The 20,376-nt window shown below is 49.2% G+C and overlaps 1 protein-coding gene across 1 annotated transcript in view; it reads right to left on the bottom strand.

The window, feature by feature from the left end:
• Positions 1-20,376, bottom strand: part of Eefsec (eukaryotic elongation factor, selenocysteine-tRNA specific) — a 210,282-nt gene that overhangs the window by 14,846 nt on the left and 175,060 nt on the right. The window contains exon 6 of the mRNA XM_048416458.3: positions 12,110-12,266. Coding sequence (XP_048272415.2) covers positions 12,110-12,266 — 157 coding nt within the window. The remainder of the gene's footprint in view (positions 1-12,109; positions 12,267-20,376) is intronic.

Genomic DNA, 20,376 nt, shown 5'->3' with positions numbered 1-20,376 from the left:
TCCACAGCACCAGTCCGTTCAGGACTATTCGGTGCTATCTCTGCCCTTGTGTGCTGTGTGTGGGGGTAAATATCAGTGGCCTGTGTGACCTCAAGGACCATGGTTGGATGTGGGAGGTTTATATTGTCCAAGTTGCCTGGAATGTGGAAATGGGGCTCAGATGTTCTCAAAGTGACCATGTGTAAGAAACTGCTGTGGACCAGACTTGCTAGGCTTGTGCTTGTGGAGCTAGCTCACATGGCTAGGTTCCCTGTATCCTATAGATACAGGCAGATCTGGCTGTCACAGGCCAACTTTGGCCCCTGGGAACATGGAAAATTGTGAGCCTGTGTTCCCAGGGTAATATCTGGTCCCTACTTTTTCTAGTGACACCCCCCCCCCCATGAAAGCAACTTCCCTATGCTACCTGCCTGTCTAGTGGCTAGGCAAGTCACCTACAGAGCTACAGGTGCTGTCACAGGGACGGCTTGCCTGAGACAGTTTAGTGATGTATCTGGAGTCGACAGACGTCCAGACTGCCAGTTACACCCTGGGTAGCCATCTGGGGCCTTAGAGCAGGAGAAGGACCAGGCAGGGGCAGGAACAGCAGGTCAGAGAGCAAGCCCAAAGGCTGAGCAGGACACACTGCTCTTCCCAGTCAAGCAGGTGCCTTGGCTAGCCCTTCTGCCACTGACCCATAGGTATTTGTGTGTGTGTGTGTGTGTGTGTGTGTGTGTGTGTGATATGGGGCAATGCCCACACATTGGCAGGCATAGTGAGATGCCAGTGAGAAAATCTTCAGGCACTTGGCCAGCAGATGCTCAGGAAACAGCAGATGAATGAGAAAGCTTAAGCCATGTTCTTTATCCTTGGACACGCGCCCTCTCATCCTCCGCTGTATTCACGTGCTGTGTGTGTAAGTGCTAGGGGACAGGACTGGGATGAGAGCAGGGCCTGTGTCATGAGACTGCGAGGTCTAAAGGACTTGGCAACATCACAGGTACTGTGATGGAGTCTAAATGCTCCCCAGTCTGTTCACATCTCTCTACCCCCTTCCACTCTGGGTCACTCTATTCCCCTGAATCTCAACATCCAAATCACCTCCGAACTTCAATAGGCCACTGTCCCTCAGAGTTAGGCACCCACGAAGCAGCTAGAGTACGGGCTCCATGCTCACCATGGGGATCCAGACTCTGGCCCAGGGTCTACTCACTGTGCAGCTTCCTATGGGATGTTAGGCCCCAGCCTCAGTCTCCTCATCATACAGGGTTGTGATGAAGGTGTGAGTTAACATGACAGTGTTCAGGGCAGGGTCACAAAAGATGAGGTCTGTGTCAACTCATTACTCCACCAGAGCCACCAGAGCCACCACACACCACCCACTCTGCACTTGCCACCTGTGCCTGCTGGGTGCTGACAGGGGTTCAGATCTGAGGCCATGCATGGGAAAGTGTGTCATATTTCCAAGAAGGACAGACTCATGCTTGATAAGGATATAGAACAGAAAGTTTCTGGCAGCACAAGAGTCATAAGGGAAGAGGCAAGAACAGTGAGCTGGGCACACTCTTGGCTTGGTGGCCTGGGAGGACAGTCCTCAAGACAGCAAACAGAGGCAAGAATGCAAAAAGAGGCTTTACTGAGGACCTGGGACACATGGGACAGCAGTGCCTGTGAGAACCCCACTGAGAACCTCAGGGCAGCTGCTGTGGGCCTCCAAAGCAGACTCCTCCGAACTTCCTTTCGTGGCCATGCACTGGATCCCATCTTGTTCTAGGACAAGGGTGTGGGAGGGAAGAGAGCTGGGTGAGGAGGGGCAAGGGCAAGAGTTGAACACTGGGATTTATGAGCTGCTTTTGGCGGCATGGGGGAGGGGCCTCCTTTGCCAAAACAATATTTAATTTTTTTAAGGCAGCTACAAAGCCAGGATTAAGCCTAGGTCCTAAAACGAGCTCATAAAATTGAAAAATATTTATCTGGAAGGGTGGCAAGTCCAATAAAAGTTTTATGAATGTCTCACAACTGGCCCGTCAGGAAGCTGGCCTCTCCCTCACCTCCCTCTTGTCAGAGGACGGCACACACAGGTGGGACGCAGGAGACATGGCTAAAGAAGCCCAGTGCTTGAGCCCTCTGCTCTGTGCTCTTCCTGCTCCTCCTCACCCACTCCCCACCTCTGTGCCCAGTGCCTGAGCCCTCTGCTCTGTGCTCTTCCCGCTCCTCCTCACCTCCACCCCCCACCTCTGTGCCCAGCTTTGCCCAGGAGGCCCAAGAGTCTGAGGGCAGCCATAGATGACTCTCTCAGGGTCTTGGAGGGCTTCAGGCAGGAAGAGACCACAGGTTTATTGTTTAGAGTAATAGGAGATGGCTGATTTGACTCCAGTTTTAAAGAGACACACAGCCCAGTGCTTTACTTAAAGCCCTGAGAAAGTGGCGTCACATAGACAAATACGTTGAGCTCTCTCCTGGTTTCCAGGCCCACTACCCCTTCTCCATTCCCTCTGTTTTCCACAACATCATTACCTGCTTCTCCACTCTTCCCCACAGCACCCCTTTCCTTCCTCTGCTTCCTATTGCCCCTACCTTGGGTGTCATCTGGGGGCCTTTGCACAGCTGCTCCTCTGAGGAACCCCACCTTACTCCAGGGCTGGGTTCATTTCTTGAACAGGCCCCCCTGCCTTGGAAGAAGTCACGCCACCCGATCGACCCTTCACCTCTAGAACCATCACTTCTCCCTTCCCACGGACTGCGGCCAAAGCACTTTTGCTTGTGTGGCCCTTCCCAAAGACACTGTCTAGGGTTCAGCAAAGGGCCGACTTCCACAAAGCCAAGGTTGCTCGATTCTCAGTCACTGACAGGAAGTCAAAGTTAACAGGAAACCAGGTGGCACACACAAGAGCCCAATTTCTAACCAAATGCCCAGGCTTCCTGTCACTCCCATGGCACAAGTCCACCAGAAAACCCCAGCCTGCTCTGCTTAAAGAAGGTAAACCCCAAGCCTCTGAGAAACAAAACAAGATGAGTACAGCAGCTCTGAAAACCTCCTGCACCTGTGGAACTGCAAGCGCTGGGCAGAGAGCCCCGTGCTGGGGACAGCAGGGATGCAAACTGGCTAAAGTGCAGGCCGCTGTCATCCGTGGTACTGGGGACAGCTCTGCTGTCAGCACCTACCTGAGCTGCTCACGTGTGTCTGTGGAGTGAAAGAATGAATGTCCTAGTAACCTCGGACAGGTGACAGGTGTATAAATTGAGTTAGTTATTCAGATCATGAGACACGTGCAGTTAGGTTGAAGAAGCAACCTGAAGTCATGTCCATGAAACTCAAAACAACAGAAAAACTCAGAAGGTGCTAAACTCAGAAATTCTTTGAGTGCTTATGTGGTGCTCAGAAAGTCTCACATTTTAGGCATTTTCAATTCTGTGTTAGGGATGCTCAGCTAGTGATGTTTCTAAATACTATAAAATCCAAAAAATGGTTAATTTAATACTTTTGGTCTTAAGTATTTGGATAAGGGATGCTTAGCCTGTGCACTGACTGAGTCATCAAACAAGCAAAGCACAAAGCCCACTGGGACACAGGCTAGCTGAAGGGAGTGACAGCCCCCTCCAGGGAGGGCTGAACTAACAACAACAAAACAATAAAAAAAACCCTCCAAACCAAACCAACCGCTACCCTCCCCCCCAAACCAGGGTCTCCCCATGTAGCTCTGGTTGGCCTGGGAATTCTGGCTCTGCCTCCTGATGCTAGGATTACAGGCAGGGGCCACCACATCTAGTTCCCTCTCTTAAAAGCAAATAGGCTGTGGGAGAGATTCAAACTTCCACCTTTCTGATTTGCTGGCAACAGAACCATCTAACTCTGTACAGTCTGGCATATGTTTTTCAGTTAAGAACAAGTTTAATTATTCCTATAATTTTATTTTAGGAAATCAAATAGTGATGAAAAGAGACACAAGTGACTAACTGCTCTTGGGTTGTCCCTGCCCAGACAGGAGGTGGGGATGCTGGTCCAGCTCAGGTACCTGGCACCTACAGCATCGATGTCCAGCCAGGCTGTGTGCTCTGCTTACATCCCAACTGCATAAGCATAGTCACCTCACTCTGCTCCTTACACCACACAAACTGGCCTGAGGCTACCACTTTGTTGATCAACCCAGAGTAATCAGGCACCTGTCACATGCCAATCCTGAGGTGGGGCTGTGGAGGGGAGATGGTCCCTAGAAGTCGTAGGAAATTTAGAAACGGAAGAGCTTGGCAGAGTGCTGTGATGGGAAACTTTGGGGGAGAGTAGTGGGTTAATGTCATCCTGGGGGGGGGGCTCCTGAGGGAAGCTCTGTAACAACACATCCTGTGACTTCCTGAATCCTGGGTTTTGTTTGGTTTGTGTAAGTTCTACTGAACAGGCCCTGGATTCTAGGCCTCCAACTGCTGTCAGAAAAGAACCCTCAGATTGCCTCTTCCTGGGGCCCCAGAGTCATGACAGTAACCCCAAGACGCCCCAGTACTGCCCATGTGGATGGCGGGACCCTGTGGGGAGGCTGACCAGCAGCTGGTTTCTGTCCACTGTGCTGGTTTATGTTAATTGCAGATATTTTCATCGTATTGTGTTACTCCATCCATCTTTGTGAACGGGTCGTCTTGTAAAATTCTTTTAATTATGTTATTTTTTCTTGCCTATCTTCATCATCTACAATTATTTATAATATCATTGTCCTTGTTTCAAATGCTGGGAATAAACATTGTTGTAACAGTTCTTCGATGGGGTTCATATAATTTTTACAATTGCTTTGAAATGCCTCAATGGCCAAAGCTGGAAGAGGCTATTCATTTAGGGGGAGAAGATACCCCAAAGTGCTCCCTGCAATGGATGCCAGGTTGTCCTCATCCAGGGCAGTCCTAGGCTGGGGTAGCAGCAGTTTATGGGGGCTGGGTCAGGTTTCAGAGTTGCTGTCCCCATAGACGTCAGGGCAAGATCCAGAAAGGGCACCGTCGGGGTAAGATGCCAGGAGAAAGATGGATGGTTTGTTTTCATTTTTATAGGATTTTCTGAAACCTCAACTTTCACCCCTCACCCCTGTTCAGCTCTCTTCTCCCAGAGAGCTGTTTTCCTGTCTCCCTGTGGGAGTTGGCAGTTAGCTGTGGGGCAGAACCCAGTGGAATGAATGCTGCTCAGAAGAGTTGCCTCATCCTGGGTATTATGGATGAGATCTACTGTCTCTCCCCAGGTTGGCTTGGGGCCCCTTGTAAGGATGTCTGGGGACAGTCAGCACTTTGGATGAATTGGCACCTGGGTCTCACCCCCACCTGGTCTTATGCTCTCACCAAAAGCTTTCAGATCTCCATAGGTATTTACTTTACCCCCTACCATTAGCATCCCACCATCCTATGATATTGACTTCCTCTGCCAAGTATGCTCAGAGGAAGGCAGTCCCGAGAAACATACTCCAGCCAGAAGAGCAAGGGATATATAATGTGTAATAGCCCAGCAGGATGCCTGGGGGGCCAGAGGCTACCTAGATTAGGACAGGATTAGATTAGGATACCTTCTTGAGGTTCTGAAAAGCCTTCCTGCCAGTGCCCCAAGCCACAACTGCTTCCAAGGGGTCTCAGCTCAAGGACATGTGGATCGATATTACTACCACCAGAGTCCCTGGTTCTGGGTTCAGGGCATAGTACAAGGCCTTTGGATCAAAGGTGCAGAGGCTGAGAAGGACCAAGGGCCACCTGGCAGCAGCACCCCAAACCTGCATGGGATACTGGGGTGATGTCCTTATGCTACGTGGTCTATGGTTAGAATCAGTAGACTAGCTCCAGGTACAAATCCAGAAGTGGGGACTGTGTAATTGGCTTGGTCCAGCCTGGGAGATACAGCCTATGAAGTGTGTGTGTGTGCATGCGCGTAGGGGATGGGGGGAGGGGAGTAAGAGTGACTTTAGTAGTCACCAAAGAAATGTAATTAAGCCCTGAGTAGAGAGGATGGATTGCACAGGGCACCTGGGAAAGCTGAAATCCAAATCCATCTACCTGGCTGCCAGGAGTGTGAAGTGAGGTGACTCAATGTCTCTGGGGATTACTCTACCAGGAGCTTGCAGAAAACTTCTAAATATCTGGTGTTTTCGTTGTGGAAAATGAGAACAAGCCTAAGAAAACACTGTTCCTATTGCAGTAAACTTATGAAGATGCTCCAGCAATACTGTTCATACCTCATGTTCATACCTCATGTGCTGGAAACACTCAACATTTATGGAGCCTGGGGTTCCCAGATCCAGCATCAGTTTAGGTGGCTGGCTACTGTTGGACTTCACCAAGGATGGCTGCATTGAAAACTCACAGCACCCAATACTGTGCCAAGAGGAGCTTAGGAGGTGTGGGCTAGAGCTGAAACCATGCAGACTGCTTCTTCTGAAAGGTGAGACGATAAATGAAGGAAATGGGTGATAACACCAAACGAGGAGAAGAAGAGAGCCTCCTCCTACTGCCCTTAACTGGCTCACAACTGAGACAGAATAAGTTATCAGTAACTTATCAGTAATAAGTAACTTTTAGGTTACTGGTATAGAAACAGCACTGTTTCCTATTTTCCCATTTGGAGATAGACACAGATCAAGCCCTGACTCTCTGTGAGAAGTCATGTCCCCTGCTGAGGTGGGAAGAGGCCAGTCAGAAATCTCTTACCCAGGACAGAGGCCGATTAGCTCACTAGTGGGGGTCCTAGGTGTGGAATAGTCAATCCCCCCTGAGTTCTCACAGAAACTCTTTGTTTCCCAGATGCCAGACTCCAGGCCTAGGTTGGCCTCTGGTAAATTCTGCTGGGCCAGACAAAGGTACTGGCGCTGCTGGGAATGAGTGATATCACACCTCCCATGGTGATTCCCACACCAGACACTGGGATTTGGAAGAAGTCATTCTGACAAGTGAAGGAACTGATCTTCCAATCCCACTGTATAAGCTGACCACATGGCCCTGACTTTGGGATAGTATCGCTTATGGACACTACAGTTTGAATAGCCCGCAAGCAAGGTGGCAGGGGGTGTCCTGCTCCTGACAGTGCACCCTCCTTACCACACTTGTGGTAGTGAAAAGGGCCAGGAGGAGGGCTGGTGAGAGAGTCAAGCTGGTAAAGCACTTGTTGCATGCACAAGCATGAGAACCTGAGTTCAATCTCCAGAACATAAGTAAAAAAAACCCACTGTGGTGGTATGTGTGGGCACACCCAGTACTGGAAAGGTGAAACAGCTTGGAGCATGCTGGTCTTGTGAGTTCCAGGTGAGAGACCCTGTCGTAGAAACAAAAACAAAAACAAAAACAAAAAAATCCCCCAAAGCAACCAACCAACCAACCAACCAACCAACCAACCAACCAACCAACCAACCAACCAACCCTAAAATCAAAGTAGACAGTTGTTCTTGAGGAATAATAATTGAGGTTGATTTCTGGCCTTTGGGTACACACACACACACACACACACACACACACACACACACACACACACACCACGCACTCACAGGCAGAAGGAAATATAAACAAAAGCCCTCATGCCTGAGATGAGGAGACTAGAGGCAACTCTATGTTTCTCCAGTTTTTCAGGCTACCATAATCTGTGAGCCCAGTGAAACCTGGCTTAAGACCAGGACACTGGCATTCTTCTGGCTCCCTGTACAGACTGACACATAGAGAAGGGGGACTGAGTGGGTGGATCCTGAATGGAGGGCCTGGGGTTGGAGCTGCAGCCTCTGCTGCAGGTAGTTGTGCCATGGAGGGAAGAGCTCTTTGGCAGTCACGTAGCCATCTATCCTCTGAGCCCTAAATGAACACCAATGCACAGCACAGTACCTTGTTCCAGACCCACTGGAGTCAGGGGACCTGATTCATTGCTGGGCAGTGGTAGTTCAGCCACACACCCCAGCTGCTTGGTTCCCAGACTAGGCCTCATGTCCCACTGTAGCTCTAGTTCTCAGCATCCAGTTGAGCTCTGCTGGGCCCAGACATGCTAGACCTAACAAAGTCCCTCCCTTTCTCAGTCATGCAACGAGGTGAGCCACTTGACCTGGCAAGTTCACCATGTCACTTGTAGACTCTGTGAGAGTTGTGGGTAGAATGCTCTCTCAGTCTGGGGACTGCTGAAGGTGTGACTGTTTCACCTCTTGGCCTTCTCAGGTACCCCAACAGGAAGGAGCCCAAGAAATGACAAAGATGACATTTATAGGTGCAGTAGCTACTGCCAACATGTCGTATGTTGACTGTTTGGCACTGTCCTGTAGACACCATGTTGAGAACTCTGCTTTAGCAGGGAGGGCCTAGTACTTGTCTAACTTCCAAGATGGGAACACTGTCTTATTGCCAGATCTGAAGTGCATGACAGCTTCTCTGAGAGCCCACCCCAGAGGAAGGGCTGCTACAAGATGGAAAACTGATTTCTGTAACATGTCTCTGGTAGAGGCTGGTGTCCAGCACCAGCAATGGTCGATTCAGGGCATACTATTCTGTCCCTCCCTTTGCACTCCTGGCGTGTGACTGGCAGAGGTCGTCTTTGGCTAGCAACACCCCTGGCCAATAAGTGAAACACTGAGGCTCTCCGTGAATGAGTCAAATATCTGTGTTAATGGTGCTGAGTACATAGCTTTGCACAGGGAAATCCATTTTTGAATGTGCCCTGAGACATCAGGTGAAGGCTTTATGCCCCTGTACTGTGCAGACTGTGGCAGAGTACTGGCACCCAGGGAGAAGAGACTGGGGGTACTGGAAAGTACCCTCAGTCCACAGGCATTCCCATGACAAAAAGGACCCAGACCCAGAGTCAAGATTGCCAGTTTTTGATAAGACCAGATGCCAAGTACAAGTTACTTCTTTTCACCATCCAAGGACAAGCCTCTAGGCTGAGTCAGAGAGAGTGAGCAGTAGCGAGTATCCTGGGGCTTCTACCACTATTTGTCTTCCAGTAAGACCTTGCTGGGGGACAGAAGTACCATTGCTTAAAAGCTGTTCCCAAACTAGCATTTTGGACACACCAAAGTAAACGACTACAACACAGAAAGCATTTAGAACAATGTCCCACACTGCACAATGTTCAATGGCTATTACACTCTGTTATTATTCAACATTCTCAAATTATGGTGCACTCTGCCCAGTCTCTGTGACTTAGCACTCTCTGTTCCTTCTATCCTGGAGGGTGATTTTCTTCCTTCTGTTGCTTGGGGAACTTCCTCATCACCTCCCATTCTCCTCTGGAATGGGAGGGCTATGCTTTCTATCGCATGACCCCTCAGAAGCTAGCCCTGAAGTTTTCTATACCAGACTGCTCCTGGGAAGGAACTAAAACCAGTGTCCTGGGTTCAGGGGTCCCCAAGACACAGGCCATAGCTGGAACACAAGGGGAGTGTGCAGAAAGGTTTGAGGGAGCAACAGTTCCTCCCTCTTTATCTCCATAAACACATGGAGGGTAGGACATGTCCATCCAGGCTCTCCCTTGTGTGGCTGGCTGGCTCAGGCCTTGGCCTTGACTTCCAGAGGCATCAGATACCCTCTTTATACATTCCTGTGGCCCACTGATGAGCTGTGATCCATCAGTGACCATAGACCTGGCTTTGGCACATAGGTGAGACTGGATTCCAGGCTATAACTTTACCTGTTTAACCATCCCCTTCAACACCACTCATCACGGGCACTGATGCCATAACAGGATGCATTGTCTGCTGCATGCCAATGGGCATAGTCTTGGGAGCCATGCCACCTTTTCAGGAAACCTTCCAAACCTCAGATTCAGTCAGGGGCCTTGCTGTGAGATGTTACAACACCATATACCTTCCTGTTCAGCATTAATATGTGTAAACATGAGGACACCTACACATGGTCTGTCTTCACACCTACTGCAGGCTAACCAAGTGTCCCTACACTCACACAAACAAACAGATCTCCAGGTCCCTCAGCCTTTAAAGAGATCAAGTTACAATGAGATTGTTTTTTTTAAAATTTTTTTATTGATATTTATTGAGCTCTACATTTTTCTCTGCTCCCCTCCCTGCCTCTCCCCTCCCCTCTTCAACCCTCTCCCAAGGTCCCCATGCTCCCAATTTACTCAGGAGATCTTGTCTTTTTAGACTTTCTACTTCCCATGTAGATTAGATCTATGTAAGTCTCTCTTAGTATCCTCATTGTTGTCTAAGTTCTCTGGGATTGTGGTTTGTAGGTTGGCTTTCTTTGCTTTATGTTTAAAAACCACCTATGAGTGAGTACATGTGATAATTGTCTTTCTGCGTCTGGGTTACTTCACTCAAAATAATGTTTTCTAGCTCCATCCATTTTCCTGCAAAATTCAAGATGTCATTTTTTTTTTCTGCTGTGTAGTACTCCACTGTGTAAATGTATCACATTTTCCTTATCCATTCTTTGGTCGAGGGGCATTTAGGTTGTTTCCAGGTTCTGGCTATGATAAATAAAGCTGCTATGAACATAGCTGAGCACATGTCCTTGTGGCACAATTGAGCATCCTTTGGACATATACCCCAAAGTGCTATTACTTACAATGAGATTGTTAATGATAAGTTCTAATAAACTGGTGTCTACACAAGATTAAGACAGATACAGAGAAATGGCTATGCAAAGACACAAAGAGAAAGGACATTGTTAAACCAAAGAGAGACTAGCCTTGCCCACTCTCTGATCTTGGATTCCCAGCTCCAGACTTCCAGAGCTGTGAACAGTTCAACCAGTGATGCTGCGGAACTGTTAGGGTGACTGATGAGAAGTTTACCATCTGCTGCAAGCTCCCTGAACACAGTCACCCAGCTGTGTTCACTTTGGTGGTCCCAGAGCCTGGCACAGGGATGACACAGTGGGGACTTAAAAAGCACTGCAGAGTAGATAGAGAATCGGCACCATGTTTTAGTTGAGTGGTGTGCCCAGCTGTTACAGCTGGCTATACAAGAGAGTAGTCCTTCTCTCTGCTGTGGGCCTACCTGTTGCTTCCTAGTCCCATAAAGAGGAGAGAGAGAGAGAGAGAGAGAGAGAGAGAGAGAGAGAGAGAGAGAGAGAGAGAGAGCGAGAGAGCTGTCTTCCTTTGTGAGAGGGGAATGTTATCTGTGGCCTCTGGGTCTCCTAGCCTTACCTGAGGTGTGGCCACTGAGCCCTATTTTCTGGCCTGAATCAGGGCTGATTTAGACAAAAAAAAATTACAGAGAGCTATATGAATTCTGTGTGCTATCAGAGATGGGTCCCTGTAAATACTTCAACTTTGTTCAGCTGAAAATTGTCATAATACAAAGTATGTGGGGGTAAAAGTCTGAGGATCATAATGCATTACTTACTACAACCAGACCCCTCAGTGCCTCAGGTGCCATAAGCAACTATGCATAAGCCCTGCCTGTAACCTGTGTACTACCTGTTCAACCTCCCAGTATACTCCGGGCAATGACCTCCAGCCCATGTATACTTAGCACTTCACCACAGACATGCAGCCCTCACACACCCAGCAATGACCCCCCCACACTCTCAGATCTCTCCCACTCAGAACCCTCAGACCTGTAGCCCTCAAACACTCCCACTTTACACTTGCATCAACTCCCATACCAGTGTACCCCCACTTTAGATGGTCACCCCTCCCACACCTTGCATATCCCAGCTCAGTCCTGTGCATTTGTCTCGCACTGTCTATATATATTTAAAAGCTCATAACAGCCTCCATCCCTCTAGTACCAAACAGTTGGCTTCAATAAAATGCAGTTCGTATAAATACACACATGACCTAAGGGATGACTACATGAAAGAAACAGAGGTTCCACTTCCAGAAGCAGGTGTACACTCTGACTCAGCCATGCACATGGCCCTAGGCCTATGATCTCTACAATTTGCTTGAACCTACTGGGGACCATGGTACTGTGCCAGCTCTGCCAGGCTTTCCCTTCCTTCCTCCTCTGAGCTTTCTGTAAGATCAATACCTACTTCACAAGGAAGCTGAGGTATGTCTAAAACAGTAAACAGTGGGATAATATTCAACCGTGCCTGACCTTGCCTCATCCAGACCCTCTCAGGGCTCATGCTGGCTTCTTAGCCAGAAGCTAAGACTCGCGAGCAATGCTGTCCTGACTGTGTGCAGGCCTGCCACCTCTCCCACACTCTGCACAGATGCAATTGCACTCACCAGGAATGTGGATCTTGAACTTGCCACTCTGGCCGAAGGCACTATCGATGATGCCCTGCTCCCCTGTGGACAGCTGCACCTTAAGCCCCACAAAGAGCTGGATGTTGGTCTCCTTTTTGAACAGGGAGCGTCCAATCACACTGTAGTCATCCATTACCTGTCCCCACATAGAAGAGGAGGCATTAGTAGTGCATGCAGAGAACTGGTTCTGGGGTGGTAAAGTGTTGTGCCCACCTGTTTATTCTGTTTACATCATTATGTATGAGGTGGGCACAACCTGGCTGTATTTGTACCTAGCCTGCCAGAATCTTGTCAATAAGAGCTTCATCACAGCTGGAAGTGAGACCTCTCCTCTACCTGGCTGGTTTTGTCCTCTTCAACCCACTCTGCAGATGCTGTACTCAGCCTCTAAGTCAGACCCTACTATAAGAAGTGTTCCTCATTCTGGCAACTGCTATAGAAAATGCATTCAGAGACCTCTCAGTCATGCACCCTGCTTCTAGGAAAATGTCCTTTAGATATGCCTATCCAGGTGGGAAATGACAGCATACAGGCTACTCACTACTAGTGTCCAGTAACACAGGCCTTGGATCAATCCAAGTCCCAGCCTACATGCAGAAAAATGGTGTCACTGGCCACACTGACCACAAAGAGGAAAAGGTATGAAGGACACAGGGCCCTGAGTTGGCATCAGCAAAGCTGTGTGCAGTAGGGGGTACATGGAATCAGAAGAAGCTGTGCCTCAGCAGGAGGGCATGGAGTGCCTGAATTTTCCACTATATATCTTTCCTACATTCTGATCTTTGAAATGAATGAATTATCTGCTCAAAATTAAAATTAAAAATTAAGCTAGGTGGTGGTGTTACATGCCTTTAATCTCACCATGGGAGGCAGAGGCAGGCAGATCCCTGTGAATTTGAGGCCAGTATGGTCTACAGAGCAAATTCTGGACAGTCAGGGCTACACGAGGAAACCGTGTCTTCGTGTCTTGAATATGCACCCCCAAAAACCAAACCCAAACCAAAACAAAGAAACAAAAAATTAAAATAAACAGGTAATTATATGTCTTCCACTCTAAGCAGGCACACCTATTCTTTCTTGATAGCCACAAGTAGAATAGAGTCTCTTCCAGTCACTTCGAGTGGCTGGTTCCTTCTGAGGTATATGCCCTGGGTCATTGGAGTGTCTCCTGCTAAGATGCAAAAACATCTCACTGCTACTAAAGATGCCTGGATCTGGCCAAGTATCCTAGATGGATTGTTTTGAAAAGTAGAAACTGTCTCATTTACCCTAAAAACCTTTGGAAAAAGCATATCCTATTCTCCTTGATTCATAGCAGTAGATAAAAGGGACCGCATTCCTTCTTTCCTGGTGATTGATGAATTGGATACAAACAATGATAAGAATTACAGTCTCCACTTGTGCAGCCCTCTGTAACTCACAAGCCTCTTTCCCACACAGCAACTCCTCCTTTCCCTCCGAGATAGCTCCAGCAAGCTCCCCCAGGGAAGCCCCTGCTCTTAAGGGTGGGTCTACCTACTTGGCCCTCTGAGCCAGCAGTGCTAGCCTTCTGATCATTGGAATCCAGGAAGTTCCACTGATCAGGCTTTAGGAAAGCTGCGCCTAGCCAGGTAGTGGTGGCACACACTTTTAATTTCAGCACTTGGGAGGCAGAGGCAAGTGGATCTCTGAGTTTGAGGCCAGCCTGGTCTACAAAAAGAGTTCCAGGACAGTCAGAACTGTTACACAGAGACTTCATCCTACCTAAGGAGTCAGACTGGAGGAGCAGCACACAGGGCTCTGGCCCAGGCCTGCCAGACCCTTTGCAAAGTCTATGTTGAAACACAGACCAGCAGCCGGCATGATATAGTGACCAGGATGCTGACGCTCACTGGGACGGATACACCCGAGACTCAGATCCCTCCAGCATTACTTTGTCCAAGAAATAAGAAAGGTAGTTCTTGGACCAAGAGCTCATAGCTACTTTGAAAGCATCTTTTAAAAAGCATCAACAGTAGGGCATGGTGGCATGTGCCTGTGATTCCAGCTCTCAGGAAGACTGAGACAGAAAGATAATCATGTGTTCAAAGGGAATGTGGGGTGTTTAGAAAGTTCAAGGTCAGTCCAGGCTATATATTACTAGTCAGACCCTGTCTTTAAAAAATTAAAAGTTTGGCTAGGCAGTGGTATCACACGTTTTTAATCCCAGCACTCAGGAGGCTAAGGCAGGTGAATCTCTGTGAGTTCAAGGCCAGTCTGGTTCACAGAGCAAGTTCCAGGACAGCCAGAGGTACATAGTGAGACCCTGATTCAGGAAACAAACAAACCACCCCCAAAAGTTCATTACTGAGACCAAACCAATAACAAATTCATCCCATAAGCACCTGCATTATTCCCAACTACCTATACTGCAACATCAAGGTGCATGACCAGCCAGAATATTCTTAGATGAGATAATCTCAGACCTCAGTGACCCTACCGCCTCCCCCAAGCCCTTCTGTCATGCCTCTATTACCCTCTTCTTCTGTTCACTGGGGATTCCTTCCTATCAAGCAGGTTCCACTCTGCATCCTGTTTCAGGTAGCCTTTCCTACTCTCAGGGGGAAGGTAGAATCCCTGGTTCTGAGTTTGGCTACCCTGTCTGAAAACCTGATAGCTTGTCCATTTAAACCTGTAAAAGATTAAAAGTTCTTCAAGGAAAGGGGTTCTTTTCTATATACTCCACACCTCACAGAGCTCGGGACACGTGTTTAGAGATGATGGGGAAAGCACAAGCATCCACATATGGAACTGAGGGGGGAAGGAGAGGTGGGAAGCTGGGTGGTTCTTTACTTCTCAGGGACAAAACCTTATCATTCATGTGATACATTCAGGGGAGACAGGACTTGTCTACAAGAGGGCCTACTGCCAACACTGGAAAAATGGTCCTCTTTGTCCCCTGCCCCCACACAGGTGTTTTTTTTTTTTTTTTTTTTTTTTTTTTTGTAGTTCTGGCTCTCCTAAAACTCACTCTGTAGACCATACTGGCCTTGAGCTCAAGAGATTTTCCTGCCTCTGCCTCCCAAGTGCTGGGATTAAAGGGATGTGCCTCTCCCTCCTCCGGCTATTTTTTTTTTAAGTAATATAAATCCTCTTCAGAAGACAGTAGGGCTGATTTCAGTCCAGATCCTGCCTACTCAGCTCTGTAGCTTGGTGGCTAGGGCTAGCTGTCCAGTGAGCCTGCAGGCCTGGCTTCCTGTACATAGAGCTGGGTGGCATGCTATCTATTAGCAAAGACCTTTAGAAGGTTCCTTACTGACCCTTCTCTCTCATCTTTTGGCTATAAAATATTATTCGCCAAATGCCACAAAAACAATGGAGTTTTCCTCTTTTCATAAACCAGGTCCTTGCCAAGGGGCCAAGTAATTCTGTTAATATCAGAAGAATGTCAAAAAGCTTCAGAGTTTTCATGCCACAGAAGTCCCTGAAGTTAGTTTTAGTGCTTCTTAACCAAGGCGGAGGGTGATGGTCTAGGGCTCCACATTCGTTAAGCTCTCGACTAGCTAACTAGTGATTGGTGGGCTGTCAGTCCTGTAAGGCTGGTGCTGCAGTGTGGGAAGCCCTGTTCACGGACCTACATTATCACAGTGTTTTTGTTTGTCTTTCAGACAGGGTCTCTCTCTGTAGCCCTGGCTGTCCTGGAGCTCACTATAGAGCAGGCTGGCCTTAAATTCAGAGATTCCCCTTTGCCTCCTGAGTGCTGGTATTAAAGACATGTGACACCACGCCCAGCACCACAGTGTTGTTTTAAGAATCCAGGTAAAGGTGTGGGACTAGTGGGCCCTCTGTGGCTTCACCAGAGGCTACAGGGGCTCCATCTTGCTGGCTGGCCTCAGTTCTGCTATGGCAAGAGTGGCAGCTAAATCCAAAAGAAGTGTGTCTGTCATTCCTGGTTTCTTGTTTTATGGCCTGGTCAGGAGACATACTAGCACCAAGTAGGTTCATTGTGTCCTCTATTAACTTCTGAGTCTTCATTCCCAAGTGTAGGTTAAGTCCAGGAAGGGTGGAGACTGAGATCAACCCCCAGGTTCCTGTGCATTCCCTGGACACTGGTGGCCATGCCTGCTTACAGCTCTTACTATCACTTAACATAACTGAGTGAGTGGTCATAAAAGACTTTACACAAAAGACTGAGCGATCTTTGCATTGTGTCCGCCTGACATAGGAGACTGAGGGTGACCTAGGGTGGCACTATGAGTATGGTTACTCCTGAGGACAGTGCTGAAGAGCAGAGGAAGCCATCAAGTCCATTTCACCACAGACTGTCAGGTGGGTGCTTCTCATGCTGCTCAGAGCCCAAGTGGGCGTTGTCCTGTCTACTCTTCACAAGACCCAAGGGGCAGCGGTCAGGTGAATGAGTCCAGCATGGTTTTCTCTGATGTCTTGGACCTATGTTAACTGTCTGACTCAGTGGTGCTGGAAGCCTAGCCCAGGGGTACTGAGGAGCCTCAACCCTGCTTGCCCCAGCTCAGGGAAAACCCTGCCAGTAGAGGAGATGGTCCCTATCTATTGTCAGGGACTCTACTTTCCACAAGGTGGTCTAGAGGCAGGAGCCAGGGACGGAAGGTGGAACTAGCAATGTAATGGGACCTGGAGACTAGCACCCTTTCACGCTGCCCTGTCTAGCTGCCCATGGTATGGCATTCAACTCAGAACACATCAAAAAAGTCCAGTGGTCCAACTCACAGACTTCTGCAGTGAGAGGAGACCACAGAGAGCAGACACCAGTACACAAGGAAAGCACTGCCAGAGCAGTTGGAGGGCCTGAATTCCGAATCAATCACCAATGTCAAACTGAAGGCAATGCCTGTGGGGTTTGCTGGTGGCCTTGTTCCTGGGGACAATGCTGAACACAGGCCAGCGGTCACAATAGCTCAAGTGAGGACTTTCACTGCTTGCTTAAGTAATTTGCTTCATCTACCCGCCCGTGGTTGCTGAGGGATCAAGCTCCCTCAGCAGTTACAGCTGTGTATCCAAGTCCAGGCTCTTGCTGCCATGCCAGGCGAGTCCCCATTGTCCCCAGCTTTTGAGCAGGGACTTGGCTGCTGGTGCACATAATTATGTCATTACATGTGTCTCTCTTCCAGGGCTTGGTTCCCAGGATGAAGCTTGGGAATTGCCCAAGTTCTGAAGCTTCAACTAGTTCACCGTGCAGGAAGGGAAGTCACTATGAAGAGAGCTGAGCCAGGCTCCCCACTAGAGTGAGGGGAGGCCCCTGTCTCCAAAAGAGAAATGGCTCTAGTTGCTTGAGTTCTGGCTCTGGCTCTTATGGCATCATGGCTTGAGGCAGGTGACTTCTCTGAACCTCAGTACTTTCATAACATATGTTGTTAGGATTAGGACACTGATACTGGCCAGAACAACAAGACTTGACAGCAGAATCACCATTAGAACAGACTCTGTATTAGTGAATGTCACACTGAAGTGGGGAATGGAGGGACATGTGGGGCAGGTGATCTAACATACCTAGAAACCCTAGATGTAGTTATCAGAATTTCTGGACAGGAAGGAGGGCAGGATCACACTCAGTATTCATAATCAGCAGTGTACCCCAGTCTCTACCTCTCCCTTCCACTCTGGACAGTATCCTGGGAGAAGACAGGGACCAGCAGTCTCAGGAGCAGGAGCTCCTTGCTATTTAGGTGTCATCTCTTCCAGTCCACCTGAAGTCACTGACACCGACAACCAAAATGGTGTGCTCTTTGTGTGTCAGCAGAAAACACTGTCCTCTTCCTCCTCCTCCTCCCCAGCAGTATGGCCTGGTGGAAAAGCAGAGGCCCTAAGGTAACCCATGGGATGGGGCTGGTTCTTGCCTCACCACGATTAGCACCCAGGCAAGCCAATTCACCCTGCTGTGCCTCAGGCTCTGCTTCTGTAAAACCAGACACAGGTCTCTGCTTCTCAAGGCTGCTGCAGGGATGAGACAGGTTTCTGGCACCAAAGTCTGTGAGCAGTGAACAACATGATCATAAGCTCTTTGTCTACCCCGGGATCATAAGTTAGCCTGAAATGGTCTCACCTCATCAAATGTGCTCCAGAGGCTCAGAACCTGAGACTTGGGGTAGGCAAGGGACATGCCTCACCACAGGTACTGCCCGGATAGGAGCAGTACAGCTCTGTTCACCACAGGCTCTCAGGCTTGTAAGGTTGCTTTCCTCAGGCCAGGCCTCCTTCCTCCCTGAACATTCCTTACCTGTTGTATATGTACAGTCATCACTGAGTCCCTCCTGGATAAAACGTATGTTGTGGCTAAAGGGGCCCTACGTGATGACTCCCTGCCAGAAGTCCTCCATGGGGAAAAGGAGACAAGTATTTTAGAGCACTATGTGCCAGCCACTTGGCCTTCTCAACTCCCCACCACAGTACTCTTACAGAGGAGCCATAACCACGCTAGTTGGGGCCCCAATTCAGTTCTAGTTCCAGACTAGCTTTCTACTGTTTCCAGCCACCTGACCCTGCATCTACTTCTGAACATGAATGCAATCACCAAAGTGCTGAGAAGTGGAGCTGGGCTCCAGTGATCAGACTCTGACCCTGGAAGGCAGGCAGAGGTTGGGGCTATGGTCAGGTTAGAGCACCCAGTTGCGGTGGACCTTCTTAACCTCGGCTTCCTAGGACCCATGTGTCCGAGGGTCCACGGCCTCCACCCTGTCGACAACAGCATGACAGACAGAAAGAACAGGATGCAACTTCCTCCAGGGGCTGGGGTGCTGCAGATGACCTGCACAGAACCCCCAGGCCTGGGCTGTCCCTGCTCAGGAAGAAACAGGTGGTAGGATCCCTTGTTAAGCCTTGGGCAGACTTAACAAGCCATCAGTAGTGGAGCTATACGAGCCAGGAGCTTGAGGCAGTGTTGGTCAGACTTCAAAGCTGGCCAGTGCTCTTGGTGGCGTCTGTATATTTACACTTGGTTGGGTCCATGCCTCAGGCTCCTCAAGTCCAGCCTGAGGCCTTTCTGATTGGCGCCATGGGGCCAGACCTGCAGTAGCCAGTATGCCTGGTTTGATCCCCTCCCACCACAGTGGGGGCAGCCTCTTGCCACTACTCAGCCTGGACCCAGGGATGTGTGCCATGAGCAATGCTCATGTGAGTGACGGTCATGATGCACAGAGCTCAACAAGGGCCGCCTTCTGGCTGGCAAAGTACCAGCACTTTCCATGTTTGTTTCCTGTTCTTTATCCACTTGCCACATCCCGGGGCCCACTTTAGTGCTGTGCACAGTTCTCTGGCTCTTGTACGGGGTCTAGATTTAAAGAGAGCCTGTATTAAGAGCTGGCAGAACCTTTCTCCCGTGTACCATTAGTTGTGTGGGGCTGTGTGAGCTGCCAGGTGTTGAGAACCACAGTGAGGCAAGAGGATGGTGCTGGAAGTCAGAGGGCTGGTGTCCTAAGGACAGCAACAGTCAGGATGCGCTAGGCACATAGGTAGGTGCTTCTGGGCACCAAATCTCACCTGTCTCACTTCTTTCTTGATGCCAAGGAAGGCAGAACTGCTAGGAAGGAGAAATGTGGACCCATGAAGCAGGTTCTATCAGACCTGGGATCCCGATAAACTGGGTCAGGAAGCCTTGAGTCATAGGCTGTGGCAAGGCAGGCAAGACGATGGCTGAGGCCTCCTCCACAGACAGCTTCTGTAGGTCTGGCTCTGAGGTGATTCCAGCCCTGGGAACCAAAGCTGCTCTGTTTCCGAGCCCACCCAGCCCTGACTCTGTTCACTGGATGCTGGCTGGGTGGCCTGGCTGAGGGCTTCCCCAATGGCTCAGGGTCAGACTCAGACAGTGGTTGGCCTCTTTGTGTCACAGAAGCAGCTCCTAGACCTGGAACCCTCCATGTTCTTCCATGTCTGACCAGTAGCTCTTTAGCTGCTCAAGACAGAGCTCAAAGGTCCTACTCTTCTGTGCTGGCTCCACCACAGGTGGAGTTCCGTTCCCCCTCTCTGCCTCTCAGTTTTCCACCTCATCCATGGGCTTTTGTCCCTGCTGGCCCAGGAAGATCCACTTCTCCGGCCTCTGGCTATGTGTCTAAATCTGTATGTACTAGCAGCCTGTTGAGGGTAAGCCCAACAGTTCTGCTTAGCTGTGACATACCCTTAGCAACTCATAATTTCTGCCAGATCTTTACAAATCTACACTATTATGTACATAGCATTTTTATTTACATATGCCTGAAGGGAGGTCAGACATTTCGTCTGAAAATCCACACCCCATCTCCCTGGATTCCTGCTGGGCT

This window comes from Myodes glareolus, chromosome 6, assembly GCF_982192425.1.
Source record: "Myodes glareolus chromosome 6, mMyoGla1.1, whole genome shotgun sequence".
Lineage (NCBI taxonomy): Eukaryota > Metazoa > Chordata > Mammalia > Rodentia > Cricetidae > Myodes > Myodes glareolus.
Note: the sequence above shows the minus strand (reverse complement) of the source record. Positions and strands in the feature narration are given on the sequence as shown.